Source organism: Balaenoptera physalus, assembly GCF_965194825.1.
Source record: "Balaenoptera physalus genome assembly, chromosome: 15".
Lineage (NCBI taxonomy): Eukaryota > Metazoa > Chordata > Mammalia > Artiodactyla > Balaenopteridae > Balaenoptera > Balaenoptera physalus.
The window spans coordinates 44,428,933-44,448,862 of NC_138894.1; the positions used below are offsets into that span (position 1 = coordinate 44,428,933).

At 34.8% G+C, this 19,930-nt stretch overlaps 1 protein-coding gene across 27 annotated transcripts in view; it reads left to right on the forward strand.

Moving 5' to 3' along the window:
• WDPCP (WD repeat containing planar cell polarity effector) overlaps nucleotides 1–19,930 on the forward strand; it is a 420,975-nt gene that overhangs the window by 244,280 nt on the left and 156,765 nt on the right. For 25 of the 27 annotated variants that reach the window (XR_014253957.1, XR_014253958.1, XM_082426596.1 and 22 more), the window contains one exon: nucleotides 13,637–13,739. Coding sequence is in view for 25 of the 27 variants with exons in the window: in XM_082426596.1 (XP_082282722.1) it covers nucleotides 13,637–13,739 (103 nt within the window). In the remaining 2 variants the exon portion in view is untranslated. Of the gene's footprint in view, nucleotides 1–584; nucleotides 12,257–13,636; nucleotides 13,740–14,099; nucleotides 19,927–19,930 lie in introns of those variants that run through there. The other 2 variants (XM_082426582.1, XM_082426593.1) reach the window with 2 other exon arrangements.

Sequence of the window (19,930 nt, forward strand, 5' to 3'; positions counted from 1 at the left end):
CCAGCCTCCTGAACTGTGAGAAAATAGTATTTCTCTTGTTTCATGTGCCCAGCCTTTGGTATTTTCTTATGGCAGCCCTAAGAGACCAATACAAATGGCGTAACTTTAGAATCAGTAAATAAGAAAAACACAAAATAGAAGACTTGATAAATTATTGCAGAACAAATAGGAAATAATCAAAAGGAAATAAATAAGGGTATGGCAAATAGAAAGTAAAAAATAAGCTGGCAAGACTGTCTAAGCATCAGTAATTATAATGTCAATGAATTAAGTTCACCTACTGAAAATCAGAGACCACAAAATTGGATTTTTAAATATCCAGGTATGTGTTGCATATATAAAACACTCCAAACCCAAAATAACATGGTTCAAAAATATATATAAATAAAATATATATAAATATAAAAAATAAAAATATATATAAATAAAATATATATAAATATATAAAAATATATATAAATAAATGCTTCCAAAACCAACTGTCAGAAGAAAATATCTGAAGACAGAAGTATTAAAAGGGAAAAAGAAGGTGAGGTACTTTTAAAGCATGTGCTCAAATTCTTTGATACTCCTCTTTTCGAAAGGTGGTGCCTTATCCTCTCATCCCCTTGATGTGATCTGGACCTGGTAACTCACTTCAGCTATGAAGTATGACTTCTGAAACTAGGTAATAAAATGTGTTGTGACTTCCTTTTTGCCCCTTTCTCTCTGATAACTTGCTCTGGGGGAAGCTAGCTGCCATGTCATGAGGACATTCAAGCAGCCCTATGGAGAGGCCTATGCAGTGAGATACAGATGCGTCTTATGAATGGCCGGTAAGGAACTGCATTTGCCAGCCATGTGAATGAGCCATCTAGCAGCAGGGCCTTCATACACAAACTTTCAGATGACTGCCCCTCTGGCCAACATCTTTTCTGCAACCTCATGAGAGACCCTGAGTCTGAATTGCCCAGTTAAGTCTTCTTGGATTCCTGACCCTCAGAAATTATGATATAATTGATGTTTATTGTTTTAAGCTACTAACTTTGGGGGTAATTTGTTGTGCAGCAATTGATAACTAATACAGAGAGATCCTTTATAATAATATAGTTGATAATTATAGAAGTAATCCATCAAGTAGAGATAGCACTATTCATTTAACTACAGAGCTCCAAAATATATTCTTAAAAAAAAAAACCTTCAAGAAAAATTGAAAAATCCACAAAGTGCAGGATGTTAACACACCCTTCTCTGAAAACCATACACTGAGAAGGAAAAAAACAGTAAGGATATTAAGGATTTTAATAACAATTAGAAAACCTGACCTAATGAAGATATGTTTAATAAACAGAATGCATGTTATTAATAAAATAACACTCATTTTAAATAATGATCATATCTAAGCCACCAAGGAAATATCAACATATTCCAAATATTTCTACCACAGAAATCATATTCAGTGACTTCTGTGCAGTAAAAGTGAAAATTAACTACAAAAAGATCACCCCAGGACTTCCCTGGTGGCGCAGTGGTTAAGAATCCACCTGCCAATACAGGGAATACGGGTTGGAGGCCTGGTTCGGGAAGATCCCACATGCCACAGAGCAACTAAGCCCGTGCGCCACAACTACTGGGCCTGCACTCTAGAGCCCACAAGTCACAACTACTGAGCCCACGTGCCTAGAGCCCATGCTCCACAACAAGAGAAGCCACTGCTATGAGAAGCCTGTGCACCACAACAAAGAGTAGCCCCCGTTCACCACAACTAGAGAAGGCCCGTGCACAGCAATGAAGACCCAACACAGCCAAAAATAAATAAATAAAATAAATAAATGTTTAAAAAAAGATCACCCTGATAAAAAATAACATTATGTGCCCCCACATTTAACAACATACTTATTAATAACTCTTCGGCTAAAGGTGATCTCAAAGTGGAAATTATAAACTTATAACTTAATGACAATGAAAATATTACATATCAAGGTCTGTGGCTTGCCGCCAAAGCAGTAATACTCAGAAGAAATTTCATAGCCTTAAATTCATTATTTTTTTTAAAAGATTGAAAATAAATGACCTGTGCTTTCATCTCAAGAGGACAAATAAATCCAAAGAATGTAGAGAAATGAAATTAATGAAGATAAAAGAAGAAATTAAATTTTTTAAAGTAGAATTTCTCAATAAAATCAAAGCCATTTTCTAGAAAAGACCTGTAAGATAATAGTTTAGAAAAATATCATCAAGGCATAGAAAAAGAAGACACACACACACATAAATTAGGATTGAAAAGGACATAATTATGGCAAAGGAAATTTGTTTTTAAAGAGGATGATACTATTAATTTTGTTTTGAATTTATTTATTTTTATCATGGATAAAAAACAGAGGGAATAAAATAATGAATTGCCATATACCAATCACCTAACTTCAACAAGTACCTATACATGACCAAACAGTTTTCATTTATATCTCCAACCACCCTACATCCCATTTTGGATTATTTTGAAGCAACATATTATTTTACTTTAAACGCTTCATTATGTATCTCTGAAAGAGGAGTTTTGTTTTTTTTTAAAGAAACGTCATTGCAATACTATTATCAAATCTAAAGAAATTCCTCTTAGTTTCTTACTTATTTTATTTATTTATTGGCTGCATCAGGACTTAGGTGCAGCACGCGGGCTCTTTTGTCATGGTACACAGGCTTCTCTCTAGTTGTGGTGCGTGGGCTCAGTAGTTGTGGCTCACGGGCTCCAGAGCGAGTGGGCTCTGTAGTTGTGGGGTGCAAGCTCCAGAGTGCGTCGGCTCTCTAGTTGCGGCATGCAGACTCTCTAGTTGTGGCGCGCAGGCTTAATTGCCCCACGGCATGTGGGATCCTAGTTCCCCAACCAGGGATGGAACCAGCATCCCCTGCATTGCAGTGTGGATTCTTAACCACTGGACCACCAGGGAAGTCCCTCCCCTTAGTTTCTTAATATCATCAAATAATCCAGTTCATGTTCAGATTTCTCTGTTATCTCCAGAAATATTTATTTTTAAAAATCTAAAAGGTAGTTGTATCTCAGGATCAACCAGGTCCAACATTTCATTTGATTGATGTGTCTCAGTGGTTTAAAGTCTATTTTTTTTTCGTATTTATTTCAAATTTTTTATATTTATTTATTTATATCTTTTGGCTGTGTTGGGTCTTTGTTGCTGCGCGTGGGCTTTCTCTAGTTGCGGTGAGCTGGGGCTACTCTTTGTTGTGGTGCGCGGGTTTCTTGTTGCAGTGGCTTCTCTTGTTGTGGAGCATGGGCTCTAGGCCCGCAGGCTTCAGTAGTTGTGGCACATGGGCTTAGTTGCTCCGTGGCATGTGGGATCTTCCCGGACCAGGGATTGAACCCATGTACCCAGCACTAGCAGGCGGATTCTTAACGACTGTGCCACCAGGGAAGTCCCTCAGTGGTTTATTTTAATCTGAGTTCCGGCTACCTCTCTTTTCCCCACTTTTTTTGCAGTTGTGCTGTAGAATAAACTGAGCCATTTGCCCTATAGAGTTTCTCATATTTTGACATGTGCCAACCTCATATCTTTGGAGTGCTTATTAATATGTTCCTCTGTCTCCTGTGTTTCCTGTAAACCATTAGTTCATTTGGGTCTGTTTCAAGTGACCATTTTTTCTCCTGGTTAGGGTCACATTTTCTTAGTCCTTCTCACCAAAAGTGAGGTCATCACTTTTGGTTTTATCCTTCATTTATAGTGTGTGTGTGTGTATATATATATATATATATATATATAGTGTATATATATATATATATATATAACTAAAGATGCATATATATTCATCTATACCCCTGTTTTTAAATAAAACTTCTGTTTTAGTGTTTTAGTAGCATTAAAACATTGTTTGGCAACTTGATGTTTTTTTTTTAATTTTATTGAAGCATAGTTGATTTACAATGTTGTGTTAATTTCTGCTGTACAGCAAAGTGATTCAGTTATACATATATATTCTTATTCATATTCTTTTCCATTATGGTTTATCACAAGATATTGAATATAGTTTCCTGTGCTATACAGTAGGACCTTGTTCTTTATCCATCCTATATATAATAGTTTGAATCTGCTAATCTCAGACTCTTAATCCTTTCCTCCCCCCCCACCCCTTGGCAACCACAAGTCTGTTCTCTATGTCTGTAAGTCTGTTTCTGTTTCATAGATTTGTTCATTTGTGTCATATTTTAGATTCCACATAAAGTGGTATCATATGGTATTTGTCTTTCTCTTTCTGACTTACTTCACTTAGTTTGATAATCTCCAGATCCATCCATGTTGCTGCAAATGGCATTATTTCATTGTTTTTCATGGCTGAGTAATATTCCATTGTGTGTGTGTATATATATACACATACACATACACATATGTATACACATACCACATCTTCTTTATCCATTCATCTATCGATGGACATTTAGATTATGTCCATATCTTGACTATTGTAAATAGTGCTGCTGTGAACATAGGGGGCACATGTATATTTCCTAATTATAGTTTTGTCTGGGTATATGCCCAGGAGTGGGATTGCTGGATCATATGGTAGCTCAATTTTTAGTTTTTTAAGGAACCTCCATACTGTTCTCCATATTGGCTGTACCAATTTACATTCCTACCAACAGTGTAAGAGGGTTCACTTTTCTCCACATCCTCTCCATCATTTATGATTTGTAGACTTTTTAATGATGGCCATTCTGACTGGTGTGAGGTGGTACCTCATTGCAGTTTTGATCTGCATTTCTCTGATAATTAGCGATGATGAGCATCTTTTCATGTGCCTGTTGGCCATCTGTACGTCTTCCTTAGAGAAATGTCTATTTATGTTTTCTGCCCATTTTTTATTGGGTTGTTTGCTTTTTCATTATTGAGTTGTATGAGCTGTTTATATATTTTGGAAATTAAGCCCTTGTCGGTTGCATCATTTGCAAATATTTTCTCCCAGTCTGTAGGTTGTCTTTTTGTTTTGTTTATGGTTTCCTTTGCTGTGCAAAAGCTTGTAAGTTTGATTAGGTCCCATGTGTTTATTTTTGCTTTTATTTCTATTGCCTTGGGAGACTGACCTAAGAAAACATTGGTATGATTTATGTAATAGAATGTTGTGCCTATGTTCTCTTCTAGGAGTTTTATGGTGTCATGTCTTTTATTTAAGTCTTTAAGCCACTTTGAGTTTATTTTTTTGTATGGTGTGAGGGTGTGTTCTAACGTCATTGATTTACATACAGCTGTCCAACTTTCCCAAAACCACTTGCTGAAGAGACTGTGTCTTCCCATTTGTATATTCTTGCCTCCTTTCTTGAGGATTAATTGAACTTACGTGTGTGGGTCTATTTCTGGGTTCTCTTTCTGTTCCATTGATCCATATGTCTGTTTTTGTGCCAGTATCACACTGTTTTGATTACTGTAGCTTTGTAGTATTGTCTGAAGTCTGGGAGGGTTATTTTTCCTCAGGATTGCTTTGGCAATTCTGGGTCTTTTATGTTTCCATATAAATCTTAGGATTATTTGTTCTAGTTCTGTGATAAATGTCATGGGTAATTTGATAGGGATCGCATTAAATCTTTAGATTGCTTTGGGTAGAATAGTCATTTTAACAATTTTAATTCTTCCAATCTTAGAGCATGGCATATCTTTCCATTTCTTTAAATCATCTTCAATTTCCTTTACTAATGTTTTGTAGTTCTCAGCATATAAGTAAGTCTTCCACCTCCTTGGTGAGGTTTATTCCTAAGTTGTTTTTTTTTGGATGCTATTTTAAAAGGGATTGTTTATTTACATTCCGTTCTGATATTTCATTGTTAGTGTAAAGAAACTCTACTGATTTCTGTATGTTAATCTTGTATCCTGCTACCTTGCTGAATTCATTTATCAGTAGTTTTGTGAGTCTTTAGGGTTTTCTGTATATAGTAACTTAATTTTGTTATAATATCCTGGGAATAACTCTGATCATTCTATATAGCAGTATATAAAATGATCAGAAGACTTTTAAAAAGTATGATAATAATATATACAACAGTGCAATAAACATGAAAACTCAGTGAACGTGAATAAACTGAAAAAATTGAATTCACTAAAATAGATGAATTTAAATAAACCAGTAGCTCCAGGGACAAAATTCAAACAAGCCAAAAATATAACTCCTAAAAAGAAGCAGTAGGTTTTATTTATGAATTAAAAACTTTAAAACTTATTCTAACATGAAAATAAGTGTCATTCCAAGTAAATTCTCCATTTGGTAACAAAATCTAAATTGTTCGCATATATTTTCACATTTAATTATTCATTGTTCTTATATAAGAAAGATTATTTATGTAGTTATTCATGTAGACATTAAGAACTGATTACTAAAATTTATATTAATATAAATGTACCTATGAGATAAATTATTTTATAGATTTCCTTATCTTGAAAGTTACTTTTCCCTCAAATCTACAAATATGACATTTCTAAAATATCAACACATTATCAGAAATATTTTATTCCTAATTCTTAAAATTTCTTATTAACCAGATTTGTCCTATGAAAAGAAATGTTATTTTAAATAAGTACAAAAAGAAGTGTATCAACATTTTACTTTATCTTTACTTGAAATAAAGCAGCATGAAATTAAATGTTCTGAAAGCAGGTTTGGACAAGGCTTAAAGCTGCAAAGCTTGTACTTAATGAATTTAAATTTTATATTATCAACTGATTTGAACTAAGTAAAATATTATAGCAGGGAGGGCCAGAACATGGTAGTCTTAAATGTGTAGAAGCTGTTGCATGTCTTTGTAAGTGCTTCTGTTATCTCATACAAACCTATTAATCCCCAAAAGCATAACAAAAATTAGAAAAGGTTATAACAACATCAATATGTTATAATAGTTAAACTTATCTGTCAATGACTAGTCCAAAGTATGATTTAAAGATGAAAATCTACTCAGGATTTTTTTTAGCTTTGAATAGTTTTTTTTTTTGGTTGTGCTGCACGGTTTGCAGGATCTTAGTTCCCCGACCAGGGACTGATTCCGGGCCCTCAGCAGTGAAAGCATCGAGTCCTAACCACTGGACCACCAGGGAACTCCTTAGCTTTAAATGCTTTTTGTTGTAAATCTGCATATTCATTATAGTAGTACATTAAATATCACCTGTGAAAGGTAATGAGCTCCCAGTAATAACAAGTCTTTTATTCCAGATCTTAGATGATACAGAGAGGATATGTGTAAATTTTTAAACGTGGATCATAGCCAAAGACTATCAGTGTTTGTCATCTTTTGTTCAGTGGAAGCCAATTTCACTTAATAGTGCTAAAAGATGTTACTAATATAAGTCAGTTTGGCAAACGGTAAATTAAAAATTGTCACTGAGAATGACAGAAACTAAATAGTTCATTCTTCTGAATATTTTTCTGGAAACTTGCTTCCACATTAGTAACACTTTTATAATAAAATCATTCACTAACTAGGTAATCCTGAATGGGTGGCAGTAAAGGTTGGGATTTATCAATATGACACTTTTCAAATCTGTTGTCATCTATGTTATCTCTTTAGACCCATTACATGCCATTTTAATCTTATACAATAAGTCTCCAAAAAGAGACCAAGGAAACAAAAAAGGACTGTACAACTTACAGTGTCTCCTTGTGCCATGTGCCTCCGAGACACATGATTCTAAACATCTAAACATGGTACGGTAACACAGTTCACTAGTATGTGAAAACCTTGATGGATGGGCATCAGGGGGTAGATACATGTTTTACGGGGCTTGAAACTTATACTTCTGAAGGAAAATAATTTAATTGAGCTAGAGAATATTACGCTTAGTGAAATAAGTCATAGAAAGACAAATACTGTATATTATCACTTAGATATGGAATCTAGAAAATAAAACAAACAAATACATATAACAAAACAGGATAAGACTCACAGATATAGAAAACAAACTAATGGTTACCAGTGGGGAGACAGAAGGGTGGGAGGGTCAAGATAGGGGTATAGGATTAAGAGATACAAACTTCTATGTATAAAAGAGATAAGCAACAAGGATATATTATACAGCACAGAGAAATATAGACATTATTTTATAATAACTTTAAATGGAGTATAATCTATAAAAATACTGAATCACTATGCTGTACACCTGAAAATATTATAATATTGTAAATCCACTATACTTCAATTTAAAAAAGAAAGTTAAAAAAAAATAATTTAACATTTCAAGTACAAAATTAGGTACTGGGAAAGATATGTACAAATAAGAGGCAGAAAAGCTTAAGCTTTATAAACTTTGTAGTAAATTTACCTCTGTATCTGGAACGTAGTAAACACTCCATAATTATTTGTGGAATAATTTTTGATTAATAAGTATTTAATTTAATTTAAAGTCAAGATGAGAAGGGCATGATTTTCCCAGTAGTGGTCTCTTGCAGTGTGTTTAATATAATATCATTTAACAGTACCTTACCCTTAGTCTCAACCAGCTTTACTGCATGTTCTCTATTCTTGTATGTGCTGTCCTAATCAAGTAAAAGACATGAAAATGAAATATAAAGCCAAGTGGCTTTTACTTTCTTGACTTATTTAGAATATGACCATTTCCCAGGGGTATAGGAACATATTTAACTGTATATATCCAACATTTAAACTAAATTGCAACACTAAAACTAAAAGTTAAAAAATAAATATATCTAGAGGATAGCCAATTGGGGGGTGATATAGATACTAGATACTAGATGTCTTTTATCACACTGTAAAGATTCATGCATGAACTGTCTCAAACTGAGAGGTATGGAGTTACAGAAATATACTCTCTACTGCATTTTACTAAAAACTACATTCATATATATGAATAGTGAGACGGTCCACAGAAAGATTAAGAAATGAAAACCTTCATGGTACAGATATAATATCAACTCAAGAACTGTTAAGCCTTATTACCTTCTTGAAATTAATGACCCCAAATTCCCTATAACAGTTTAAAAATTAAGAGTAGAAATCACAGAATTAAGGAAGAATGAGAGAGAGAGAATATGTTCCAGAAATAATTTGTGGACCACAGATCTTATAGCCAACACTTACATCACTGTTAAACATAAAGTACTAACATTAGTAACTCACAAAAAAATTGATATTTTTTATGGGTAACTTTCTTTTTCATTGATTTATATGCCTATATACTTGTGCTATTATATAGTCTTAATGTTAACTAGAATAAGTCTTAGATATTCTTGACCATTTACTTTCACATATGAATTTTAAGATAAGCTTGTCAAGTTCCATGAAAAATCTTGAAGGGATTTTGATTGGAATTCCACTGAATTTTAAAGATTATTTGGGGTCAGAATTGATATCTTTATGATATATAGTCTTTTCAGCCATAAGCAGGTGTATATCTGTATTTTAATCAGGTGTTCATTTATGTCACTCAGTAATGGGTGGTAATTTCTTCTTAAATGCATTGTATATCTTTTGCTTATTTTCAGTGAAGAATCACATACAAATTTTGCCAGAGACAAGAAGATAGGAAAAAAAGCTGCCTTAGCTTATTTATAAGGCTAGTATAACCTTGATACCAGTTGAGGGCTTGTTAGCAGTCAAGTGCAAGTAAAGTGATAGAATTTCTTAAGAACACAGATGCACTTACATAATACTGTACAGCAACTATACCTCAATGAAAAAAAACATAAATGCAAAAGTATTAAATAAAATACTAGCAAACTGAATACGGGAGTATATATATTTTTAAATTACTGCTAATTTCTTCATTGAATATAAGGATCTGTTATGAAAGTATCATGCCACTCTTGGATTAAAAAAGAAAAACAATATGATTTTTTCAGTTGATGTACATTTAAGTTGCTTCCGATTTTTTATCGTTGTAAGTACTGCTGTCAGGAATTCCCTGGTGTTCCAGTGGTTAGGACTGCATGCTTTCACTGCCAAGGGCCTGGGTTCAATCCCTGGTTGGGGAACTGGGATTCCACATGCTGCATGGTGCAGCCAAAAAAAAAAAAAATAGTCTTAAAGAAAAAATAAGTATTGCTGTCATCACCAATCTTGGACATAAGATTGGTCACATCATTTCCTTAAGAAGATTTTATAAAAGTATATATATGCAAATTTAAATTCTGATGTATTATTAAAATATGGAATCATCAAACTTTTTCCATAAAGGACCAAATAGCAAATATTATAGGCTTGTGGCCCAAAAGGAAAAATTGAGGTTATTATTTAGGTACTTGAGAAAACAAATTTCCATAGATTTTTATTGATAAAATTAAAAATCTATTAATTGAGTACAGTTTTCATAATAAAGTTCTACAGATGTGAATAATGGAATTCTTTTGCGGGGGGATAACATTTCTCTTAATGAGGGTTGAAAGGTGGTTTTCCTTAACAACAAAATCTGTTGCAAATGTTCACTGTGAATACTGATCTATGATGAGATTTTATGTATTTTCAACTTTGCAAATTTCTTTCCTCATAGATAAGTACTGCCAAATATTGATATCAGTCCATGAGCGTATGGTTTAATTGCACATATTCACCGATCAGAAGGCATTTTTACAATTCTATTAGCTAAAGGCTAGACTGCCTTTTAACATGTTACTACATTGCAAATTAATTACTTCCTATTAAAGTTCTGTAATTGCAACATTAAATAGACTTTGGAATATGGACATTACCTTTGCACTTGTATCAAGGTTGAAAAATGCTGCTGTGGGCTGAAATATATTGCTGGGAATTTGTATAGGAATGGAGATCTCACTTCTTTTTTTAACTTTTGACAGTGCAGGAAGTGTTTAACACAGCCTATAACACAGCCTATTACTTGCAAGTCAAACAATGTTAGTTCTCACTGAAATGACTTTATCACAATATAAGTTTCACATATAAGTACTGTTTTGCTTATAATAGTTTCAGATTGAAACACTTTCAAGTCTTCAGCATAAGGTAATTCCAAAGCCATTCAGAGTTGAGTGGTTGAGCACAGTTCTTCCAACCATTTAAAAATGTAAACACCATTTTCTTTTAAAATTGAAGTACAGTTGATGTACAGTATTATATATACAGGTGTACAATATAGCAATTCACAATTTTTAAAGGTTATACTCCATTTATAGTTATAAAATATTTGCTATATGCCCTGTGTTATACAATATATCCTTGCAGCTTAATTTATACCTAATAGTTTGTACCTCTTAATCCCTTATGCCTATAATGCTCTTTCTTCCCTCTCCACTGGTTTGCTCTTTATATCTGTGAGTCTGCTTCTTTTCTGTTATATTCACTAGTTTGTTGTATTTTTTAGATTCCACATGTAAGTGATATCATACAGTACTTGTCTTTCTCTGTCTGACTTATTTCACTTAGCATAATGACAAAACAAAAAAACCTACTGAATGGGAGAAAATACTTGCAAATGATATGACTGATAAGGGGTCAATATCCAAAATATATAAATAGTTCATACAACTAAACATCAAAAAACAAACAACCTGATCAACAAAATGGGCAGAAGAACTGAATAGACATTTTTCCAAAGAGGAAATGCAGATGGCTAACAGGCACATGAAAAGATGCTTATCATCACTAATCATCAGGGAAATGCAAATCAAAACCACGAGATATCACCTCACACCTGTCAGAATGGCTGTCATCAAAGAGAACACAAATGACAAATGTTGGCGAGGATGTAGAAAAAAAGGGAACCTTCATACACTGTTGGTAAGAATGTAGACTGGTGCAGCCACTGTGGAAAACAGTATGGAGGTTTCTCAAAAAACTAAAAGTAGAACTACCATATGACCCAGCAATTCCACGCCTGAGTGTACATGTGAAAAAACAAAAGCACTAATTCGAAGAGATACATGCACCCCAGTGTTCATAGCAACATTATTTACATTTGCCAAGATATGGAAGCAACCTAAGTGTCCATCAACAGATGACTGGATAAAGAAGATTGTGGTATATATCAGGCGTCCCTGGTGGTCCAGTGGTTAAGAATCTGCCTGCCAATGCAGGGGACATGGGTTCGAGCCCTGGTCCGGGGAGATCCCACATGCTGCAGAGCAACTAAGCCCGTGTGCCACAACTACTGAGATCTGCGCTCTAGAGCCCTCGAGCCACAACTACTGAAGCCCATGCACCTAGAGCCCATGCTCCACAATAAGAGAAGCCGGTGCACTGCAACGCAGAGTAGCCCCCGCTCGCCGCAACTAGAGAAAGCCCACGCGCAGCAGCGAAGACCCAACGCAGCCAAAAAAAAAAAAAAAAAAAAGTCATAAAAAAAGATTGTGGTATACACACACACACACACAATGGAATACTACTCAGCCATAAGTAAGAGTGAAATTTTGCCATTTGCAGCAACATGAATGGACCTGGAGGGCATTATGCTAGATAAACACCATTCTTTACTCAAGGGCTGTACAAAAGGCAGACTATATTTGGCCTATAGGCCATAGTTTACTGACCCCTGCTCTGTAAAGTCTGTATTCCCAGTAAATGTAATAAGTGCCTGTTTTCCCCCAAACTTTGCAACCAGTAAGTAAGAACTTTAAAAAATTTGTCCAGTTTGAAATTACATTTTTTCAACTTTGAACATTAGGACAGTGAAATACCTTTTCATGATTATAGACCATTTATATTTCATCATTGAAAACTTGTTGTTCATGTTCTTTTTTCATTTTTATTGCAATAAAATTCTCATTCCAACAGTCACCCTGTGTACCAAAAAGAGTTCAAAGTCTTGTTTTGTGGCTCTGTCTACTTCTTTAGAATTATTTTCCACTGCATTCTCCCACACATCCAACGATTCCTTCCATATTGAAAGACCTGTCATTGCCTGATAGAACTGTGTTTTCTCAAGCTTCTCTACATATGTGTACCAGATATCATTCATTTTCTGTTGCCTTTTCTCCATTTTCCCATCTACTATAACTCTTATTTATCCTTCAAGATGCAGATCAAGGATCATTTCCTCCTCTTTGGGTCTACACCATTCTTAACTCTGCCATAAAACCTATTACACTATGTTACTAACTGTTGTTTACAGTTGTCTTTCTCCCTACTGGGCTGAAAGCTTGTTGAGAAATGGTATTGTAAGTGATCTCTCTTTTCACAACTTAATAGGCACTGATTATTTGTTGACTGAATGAGTTCAAGATAATAGTAGTGTTAATAATATTAACAAAGTAATATGTACCAGACACATAAATATCAGAGACAAATTTGTGTAATAATATTCCTTATAAAATGCTTATCATAATGAACAATTGAATTTTGAAGAAGCTATCTCAGATAGTAAAATTTCATTAAAGAAAATAGCCACTAAGATTTTTATTCCCTGACAAAACTAAGTATATCAAACATTGGATTTAAAAGCTTGTCTTTTTGCCTAAAGACTTAAAATAATTTATTTAAATAATTGCCACTAGTTATAGCTATGATTTCCAATTCAAGAAAATTTGCTTGTACTAGAAAACTGAGAAAATTAAAATACAAAAAAGAATATTCATCAGCCATGTCTGTTTTGTAATCTATTTTTGTTACTGTTTTGAAAGAACAGTAAGTTCTTTCTTTCAAAATCTCCTTTGTAACTTGACTAAGATACATTTTGGATTAATCTTTTATTTTGCTTTATTTCCAAAGGACATCCATTACCTTGCACTAGATAAGGGCGAATTGGCACTAGCTGAAGTGGCAAGAAAGAGAGCTAGTGACATTGATGCAGAATCAATAACCTCTGGAGTTGGTAAGATTTAATGCTGTTTTTTTAAAGTGCTTTTTATTTTAATCAATCCTTATTCAGTATCACTTCTATTTACATTTGTAGGGCATGGCTGGTTAATTTGAATTACTTTCTTTGTGAAGACAGTGTCTTTTTTTAGAAAAAACAAGAATTAAGCCTGGGTAAATAGTACAGTATGGATATTTAGCTTGGAATTGTGTTAATATGCAAATTAATAATCAGTAATTAATAACTACTTAGCAAAAAGTTAAAAAGTCATTGTTCTTTTCATAAGATTTTAAGGAAAACAGTTTATTATTATTAGTGCTATTATTAAAATTAACCAACACAGGAACTTATATAATCCTTTATTTTTATACATAGACGTGTCACATCTCAGAAGAATTCCCTCCTATATCAGACAAAGTACTTCACGTGAAATTTAGGTTTGATGGGTGATTTTTTTTTTAATTTAGAAGCCACTAGATTGATTTTACTGTGAGTCTTCCAAAGAAGATAAATCAAAAGCCTAAATTGAATCTAAAAGTCCATTCAAAACTTTATAATATAGAAAAATGATGTCTTTAAAAACTATAATATCAGCATGAGTTTCCTTTTTCTAAACTCAATTTATCCTAATGTGACTAACTCTGAAAGTACTGATCTCTGGGCATCCCAATTTCTATTGTTCCTGGTATATCCTATTCCTAAATTAGGCAGAGGACCCTCAGAAATTGTAATAGAATTTATTTCTTCATGGAACTCCTATAAAACAGAGAGGTTTCAGTAAGGTTTCCACTTGGTAAGTTGCTTGAAAATATTATAACATTGATTATCCATTGATGGATCATCTTGTGCTTTGTTTTTTTTTTTTTTAATTTATTAATTTATTTTGGCTGTGTTGGGTCTTCGTTTCTGTGCGAGGGCTTTCTCTAGTTGCGGCAAGCGGGGGCCACTCTTCATTGCGGTGTGCGGGCCTCTCACTGTCGTGGCCTCTCTTGTTGCGGAGCACAGGCTCCAGACGCACAGGCTCAGTAGTTGTGGCTCACGGGCCTAGTTGCTCCGCGGCATGTGGGATCTTCCTAGACCAGGGCTCGAACCCGTGTTCCCTGCACTGGCAGGCAGATTCTCAATCACTGCACCACCAGGGAAGCCCTTGTGCTTTGTTTTTGTAATGTTGGCAGCCAAAAGGAACAACTGTCAGCTTCTCTCTAACATCACCACCAGAGACCCAGTCTTCCAGTTGGTACTGAAGGACTCAAAGCCGTACTACCAGGGTAGCTCTAAAGCTGAATACCAAAGCTGACAGTTGTTTACCAGAAAGATGATTTTGTTCTCCCTCCCCCACCCTGAAAAAGTTCCAAACTGATCAAACCCAAAAGATGCATAGACCACTTTCAAATCTTCATTCCTAATGGATAAAGGATATTCAATATTAATATAATATTAGATAAGAGTAACTTCAGTTGACCTATCAATGTATATTGTTACTTGCTAAGGATAGTGATGTGCATCCCAATAAAAACAATAATAGCTAATATTTACTGAATGCTTACTGTGGGCCATGCACTATTCTAAGTTAACCTACATTTACTAATTTAAGCCTCACCATAATTCTTTGAGGTAGGTACAGTTTATATTTGTGATAAGTCACTTATAACTAAATAATGAAACCATACCATATTAATAGGAATTGCGGTGTTACATCATGGGGATACAAACATCCTCCATCCCCATCCCTCTTGCCATTTAGGAAACACAGTAGGAGGTTAATTCATAGCAAATTTTATCAGGATTTTCCTTAGTTGTCATGTACCCTGCCTTTTCCACCAGGGTTTCAGATATAATGGAGGCAATTTTTGCATTTTAAAGCTATTTAAATTTACTAAGAGTGAAAGGAATATGAAGAGATAACCACGAAATTTCAGAAAAATGAAGAAACTCCACTATTCACCAAAATGCATCCTGTGCCCTGTGTATATTCTGATCAGGTTACCTAGGCCAGCTGATAATTCCTAGCCAAAGAGCTTGGTGTTCCCCCTTTGAGCCCTGCCTCATTTCTAGTAAATACCTTTTTTTCACTGAAACCCTGTTACTCCCCATTTCTCAGCTTTTTTTTCAGGCCTTATCCTTTGGCTTTGATTACTATCTCTTGTCAAAGATCCATTTAATAACAACAGTAACTATCAAGAGGTGAACACCTTAGATAAATGTTCTACTCCACTTTTGTTCCAGAAAACTAGGGTGGCTCCCACTTACATTTAGCAGACAGAAAAAAAGAATCAGCAAACTTTAAGATACAACATTTAAAATCATTGAGTGAGGAGCAAAAGGAAAAAAGATTAAGTGAAATGGGCCTAAAGGACTTATGGGACACTCTCAAGCATACCAACAACTATGGGAGTCTCAGAAGGATAAGTGAGAAAGAGACAGAGAGACTATTTGAAGAAATAATGACCGGAAACTTCCCAAATTTGAGGAAAGAGATGGATCTACAAATCCAACCTCAGTGAACTCCAAATACAATCAACCAGGGGAGAGACCCATGCTAGGACAAATTATAATCAAACTATCTAAAGCTTTTCAGCTTGAAAAAAGCATCTTGAAAGCAGCAAGAGAAAAGCAACTTATCATATACAAGGTATCCTCAATAATATTATCAGCAAACTTCTAGTAGAAGAAACCTTGGAGGCCTGAGGCAATAAAATGACATATTTAAAGTGCTGAAACAAAAAAGAATGTCAATGGAGAATTCTATATCCAGCAAAACTTTCCCTCAAAAATGAGGCAGAAATTTAGACATTCCTAGCTAAATAAAAGCTGAGGGAGTTCATTACCTTCCCTAAAAGTAATGCTAAAGGGAGTCCTACAGGTTGAAATGAAAGGATCCTAGATAGCAACTTGAACCCATATGAAGAATGTAAAGATCTCCAATAAAGATTAATACAGGGACAAATATAAAAACAATTATTATAATATTTTACTACACTTTTTATTTTCAACAGGAATTAAAAGACAAATGCATAGAAAATAATTATAAATCTGTTAGTAGGTACACAGTATATAAAGATGTAATTTGTGACCTCAATAACATAAAGTTGGGGGACAGGAACACAACTTATAGGAGTAGAGTTTTGTATGCAATTTAAGTTAACTTGGTATCCATTCAAATCAGATTATTATAATTTAGGATGTTATCTGTAACTACAAAGAAAATAACTATAGAATATACACAATGGAAATTCAGACGTTTCACTACAAAATATCAACTAAACACAAAAGAAGGCAGTAATGGAGGAAATTAGGAGGAAAAAAGCTATAAGGGGGAAAAAGGCTTTAAGACATACAGAAATTAAATAACAAAATGGGAAAAGTCCTTCCCTATCAGTAGTTATTTTAAATATAATGGAATAAACTCTCCAGTCAAGTCTGCACAGAGCAAAGAGGTTGTAGATAGGACTTGACCAGTGAGTTTATGTGGATGAGGATAAGTGAAAGACACCCATCTCAAAAGAGCTAAAGTAAAAATAGGAATGTCATTGGGATCATGGGATATATGCTAGTACCAAAGGATAGGAATACAGGTGTACGTGAGACATAGCTGGAACCAGAAACTTAAAAGCTGTTTGGACTTTCTTCAATATTTTCTTTCTCCAAAGACCATTTTCATCTTTTCAAGTTTTTAAGGCAGTAAGCAAGTTTGCCAGTAGGACTCAAACTTTGCATCCTTTAGTTGAGGCATGCAGAGGGAAAAATGATTCTCATTCTTGTTCCAGAATTTCCAGAGAAGGACTTTGATTCAGCTGGTTTCCTTACCCAAGTTGTTCCCATCAACTATGGCCAGAGGGCTGGGTCACATAGCTTCAAGAAAAAGGCTCCCACAGTTGGATATGATATGGGGGTCAGTTTTTAGGACAAGGGTATTAGGCAGATAATCCTATAGACATCTACTTCAGAGGTAAAGGAAAGAACCAAACATGACTCCATCCTGCAGGCCAGCAAGATCACCTTTAAAAGAAAGAAAATAGGTGTACTTTCAGGTATTCTGATTCAAGGCTCTTAGAAGACAAGCTGTCCCACAATCATTTGAATATCTAAGACAAGGGAAGGATCAGCACCGTATATCAGGATTTGAGCTGAAGAGACTTCCAAGGAAAGAAATAAGGAATGAGAAATAAAGGATACAGAACCTTGGGGAAACAAACACATAGAGCTGTTCCACTACCCATTCACTCACTCCTCAAACCATGCCTATCTGGCTGCTATCAAATTATTCCACCAAAACAGTTTTCACAATGTTACAGTGACTCCCCTCTCCCTACCCCACCATGACAGTAAATTGAGTAGGCATTTTTAAGTCCTCAACTTACATAACCTTTACAACAGTAGTTAAATATTATTCACTACTCCCTCCATGTTGAAATTGTCTTCTCGTGATTTCTCTGACATCATTCTTGCATGATTTTCTTCCTAACATTTTTCCAGCCATTCCTTCTCAGTTTCCTTTATTGCTTTGTCTTTATCAGACTTCTGTAAATTAACCAAATGCAGCAATCTGGGGAGGGTTTCAAGAAAAACAACTGAATTTCATGTAAGAACAGAAAGTTCTATAGTGTTGTTGGGGTTCTTTTAATATTTATTTATTTATTTATTTTGGCTGCACTGGGTCTTAGTTGCAGCATGTGGGATCTTGTTGCGGCCTGTTTAGTTGTGGCAGGTGGACTTCTTAGCTGTGGCATGGGAACTCCTAGTTGCGGCATGCATGTGGGATCTAGTTCTCCGACCAGGGATTGAACCCAGGCCCCCTGCGTTGGGAGCGTGGAGTCTTACATACTGGACTACCGGGGAACTTCTTCGTAGTGTTTTAACTTGCCCTTTTCCCATCTGCCCCACCACCCAGCTCCACAGTAGCCTTGAAAACCACAGCCCATAATCCTGGTGAAAATCAACAGCTCCAGGAGCCAGCAGAGAGTAAACAACAGGATTGGAGGTCCTTCAAAGTCCCAATCCCAGATGACTATCATTATTTGACTCATGGTTCCTTGGAAGACCCCTTGTGTAAGCCTGTCTTTATTTGACCTGACTGGAAGCTCACTCTTTGTGAAAAAGCCTTTTCCCCAGGGTGCTTTGTGGAAAACTATTAAGAGGCAGTTGTTTAAGATTTTGGCTGCCTGAGAAGGTAAATAACTGCTGGAGCAAACAATAAGCCAACCAAAAAGCTAAAAAGGAAATTCTGGAGAATAAGATATCCATAGGAGATTTGAAAAGCTCGAAAATCTTTCTGGGACTGTGTATACTACTGTGTGCATGCCCAGGACTGTATGCATTCTTAGGAAATATCTGAGATGGTCACCTAAATTCTCACCTCTGGCTGATCTGGAGGCTCTATGCATGCAAGCAGTGGAGGCTAAAGCTGAGTTGTAAAATGCCTAGCTGAGCATTCAAGGGGTTCCCTGACACACATACAGAACCCCCACCCAAAAAGATTCCAAGATATACTGGTTCTAGGATTAAAAATCTTTATCCAATCTGTCGATGACTGTTTAGGTAACTGAAAAGAGATTTCAGTGGCTGCACACAACAAGGAATATAGACTTTACAGAATGAGTTCAAAAGTTACCAAACAAGCAACAAATAGCAACAACAAACCTTGGAGAAGAGTGATTTACAGAGTTGCCACATTATATTTAAATATATTAAATAATATATTTAACATTTACACATTTATTAAATATTTATAATATTTAAACATATTACTTAAATGCAGTTTTTCATCAAAATTTTGTTTTTTTAATTAAATTTAATTTTTATTTTATATTGGAGTATAGTTGATTTACAATGTTGTGTTAGTTTCAGGTGTACAGGAAAGTGATTCAATTATAAACATACATATATCCATTCTTTTTCAAATTCTTTTCCCATATAGGTTATTACAGAATACTGAGTAGAGTTCCCTGTGCTATACAGTACATCCTTGTTGATTACATATTTTATATATAGTGGTGTATATATTAACCCCAAATGCACAAGGTTTCTGTGTATTAATTTTGTATCCTGAAACTTTACCGAATTTATTGATGAGCTCTAGTAGTTTTCTGGTAACATATTAGGACTTTCTATGTGTACTATCATGTTATCTGCAAAGAGTGGCAGTCTTATTCTTCTTTTCCAATTTGGATTCCTTTTGTTTCTTTTCCTTCTCTGATTGCTGTGTC